Here is a 2,515-nt window from a genome sequence, read left to right on the forward strand (position 1 = left end):
AAAATTGCATTCTTGAAGCTGTGCCTTCGGCTCTTATTACTCAATGCTCCAATTATGAATGAATACCTACTAAATAAAATAAAAACTATCAAACGGTACATAAATGAGTAAAAAACACAAATTATACAAAATATGTACAAATATAACGAAAACATGTGAATTCACGCACAAGTTGAGGAAAAAGAGTCGATAAGTGTCACAAACTATATAAAAAAATAACTATAATTTGGCAGTTATCAATGGTATTGTTAGAGATTTTGAGGGCCACCTTTTTGGAGCTTTTGCTAATTTTTTGGGTGACTCGAACTCTCTCATTGACAAACTCTCCTGTGCTATGTCACCAATTGAGTTCACAAATGAGAAGGATTGGCACAATATATGGTTGAAATCAGATTCTGTCGATGTAGTTCAAGCTTTCAAACTTCCTTTCAAGGTGCTTTGGCAGACTCACACCATATAGATTAATTGTGTAAATATCACTTCAAAAATATCTTTTGTTACTTCCCACATCTATAGAGATAGAAAACAGATTCTCTTACTAACCTAGGTCTTAATGTTACATACTCAATTCATTTTAGCTCTATACTTTTATTTTTTAGGACAAATTTTTTAAAGAATAAGATTGATTGACTTTCTTTAAGTCGTTTTTTCCTTGAGAGAATTCCGGCTTAGCTCTCTATTTTATATTTTTTTATTTTGATATATTTTAACCTTATTAAAAAAATATTATCAAATACTTATTTTCTTTAAAATAAATATATAAAAAAAACCTATGGTAGAGAAAGTGAGAAAGAGGCCACCTAAACGAGTGTTTGTCCGTGAATTAACTTTATAAAGAGAATAGAATATTGAAAAACAATACCAAAATTGGAAGTTGACCAAAATTAGAAATTCAACCTAAAATACATAGTAGAAAATACTCCTCTTTTCATCTACATATTCCTCCACTACACTAATTGTATAAATCTCCGTCTCTTTCTCTTCATTTATTCCTTCCACCTATCCACTACTTGGTGGAACCTCTGCAAGATGCGAAGCATGGCGAGTTCACGAGGCAATATTGCCGCCATCGTCGGCGTCGGCCCCAACCTCGGCCTCTCCATCGCTCGCAAGTTCGCTCACGAAGGCTACACCGTCGCCATCCTCGCACGTGACTTAGGGAGATTATCAGAATTCGCGGACGAAATAGCGAGGGAAGAAAAGGCACAAGTGTTTGCGATAAGAATTGATTGTTCTGATTCAAGAAGCGTAAGAGAAGCATTTGAAGGTGTTCTTTCTCTTGGATTTGTGGAAGTTCTTGTTTACAATGCTAATTATCAGTCACCACTTCAATCTAAACCTACTCCTTTTCAACATCTTTCTATTCAAACTTTCCAAACTTCTCTAGCTGTTTCATCTCTAGGTGCTTTCAACTGTGCTCAACAGGTATAATTATTAGAACTTGATTAGTATTAATTAGTATAATAATATGATTAAATTAAATTAATCATGGAATGATTAATTATAGGTGCTGCCTGGTATGGTTGAAAGAGGAAAAGGAACGATTCTATTTACGGGGTGTTCCGCTTCTTTAAACGGCATTGCTGGATATTCTGAACTATGTAATTCATTTTATTCGTTATTTTCAAATTTTAATTAATTTAATTTAATTAAAATTAAATAAATTAGTATTTGCATGCATGAATTATGAAAGAGGCTGTGGGAAATTTGCACTGAGAGCACTATCGCAATGCCTTGCTAAAGAATTTCAACCACAAGGAGTGCATATAGCTCATATTATTATCGATGGTCTTATTGGTCCATCCAGGTTTGTTTATTTCTTCTCAGATCCTTCTTTTTCCTCTCATTCCATCACTTATATCATGTTATGGGTGCAGAGGATCATCGGCGGCAACGACGGCAACGTCTAGGGGAGGAGGGGAGGGTGTTATGGATCCTGATGCACTTGCTCAAACTTATTGGCATCTACATGTTCAGGACCGGAATGCATGGACCCAGGAAATAGATGTTCGTTCATCCAACTGCTAGATTCTTCCACCTTACAACTTGCAACAACAACTACTTTGTTTAAATTCTAATCCTCCCCTACCATTCCCTTATTTTCATGTCTCACTTTTGCCGTCACTATGTTAGTGCTAGAATGAACTTAGAATTATTTGATGATGTCTCTCTTAAACTATTGGGACTTAGTGGTGTACTTTACAATTACTTGGGTGTACAGAGATTAATTGTACTATTATTATATGGTTAAGTAATTATTATTATTATTAGAGAAGAAATATTCTTATATTCACATTCCATTTGCATAGGTCATAAAAGCAAAAAAAGTCCAGTAATTCCCATTCAATATTTAAAGACATCAGAGGTTAAAATACCAATTCTGAAGAAAAAAATACAGATTAAAAAAAAAAAGAATTCTCTCATGCTCTTCAGACACGAAAGGTGTTGTTTTCTCTTATTTTTGAATAAATGATTGATTAATACAAAGGTCTGAAAATAATGCATGAAAAATTTG

General features: G+C 33.9%; 1 protein-coding gene across 1 annotated transcript; it reads left to right on the forward strand.

Annotated features, from left to right (window-relative positions):
- The first annotated feature begins 879 nt into the window (after positions 1–879).
- On the forward strand, positions 880–2,242 carry LOC131624694 (uncharacterized). The gene is made up of 4 exons (XM_058895617.1): positions 880–1,425; positions 1,508–1,601; positions 1,696–1,807; positions 1,878–2,242. The coding sequence occupies exons 1-4, from the start codon at positions 1,030–1,032 to the stop codon at positions 2,026–2,028; spliced, it is 753 nt and encodes a 250-aa protein (XP_058751600.1). The 5' UTR covers positions 880–1,029; the 3' UTR covers positions 2,029–2,242.
- Positions 2,243–2,515: the final 273 nt, after the last annotated feature.

This window comes from Vicia villosa, unplaced genomic scaffold (assembly GCF_029867415.1).
Source record: "Vicia villosa cultivar HV-30 ecotype Madison, WI unplaced genomic scaffold, Vvil1.0 ctg.000148F_1_1, whole genome shotgun sequence".
NCBI lineage: Eukaryota > Viridiplantae > Streptophyta > Magnoliopsida > Fabales > Fabaceae > Vicia > Vicia villosa.

Excerpts from the sequence above, each read along its gene's own strand:
- LOC131624694 (XM_058895617.1), top strand. The coding sequence starts at position 1,030 with ATGCGAAGCATGGCGAGTTCACGAGGCAATATTGCCGCCATCGTCGGC. Across the intron at positions 1,602-1,695 it reads TGCTGGATATTCTGAACTAT|GCTGTGGGAAATTTGCACTG; the intron begins GTAATTCATTTT and ends ATTATGAAAGAG. Across the intron at positions 1,808-1,877 it reads GGTCTTATTGGTCCATCCAG|AGGATCATCGGCGGCAACGA; the intron begins GTTTGTTTATTT and ends TTATGGGTGCAG.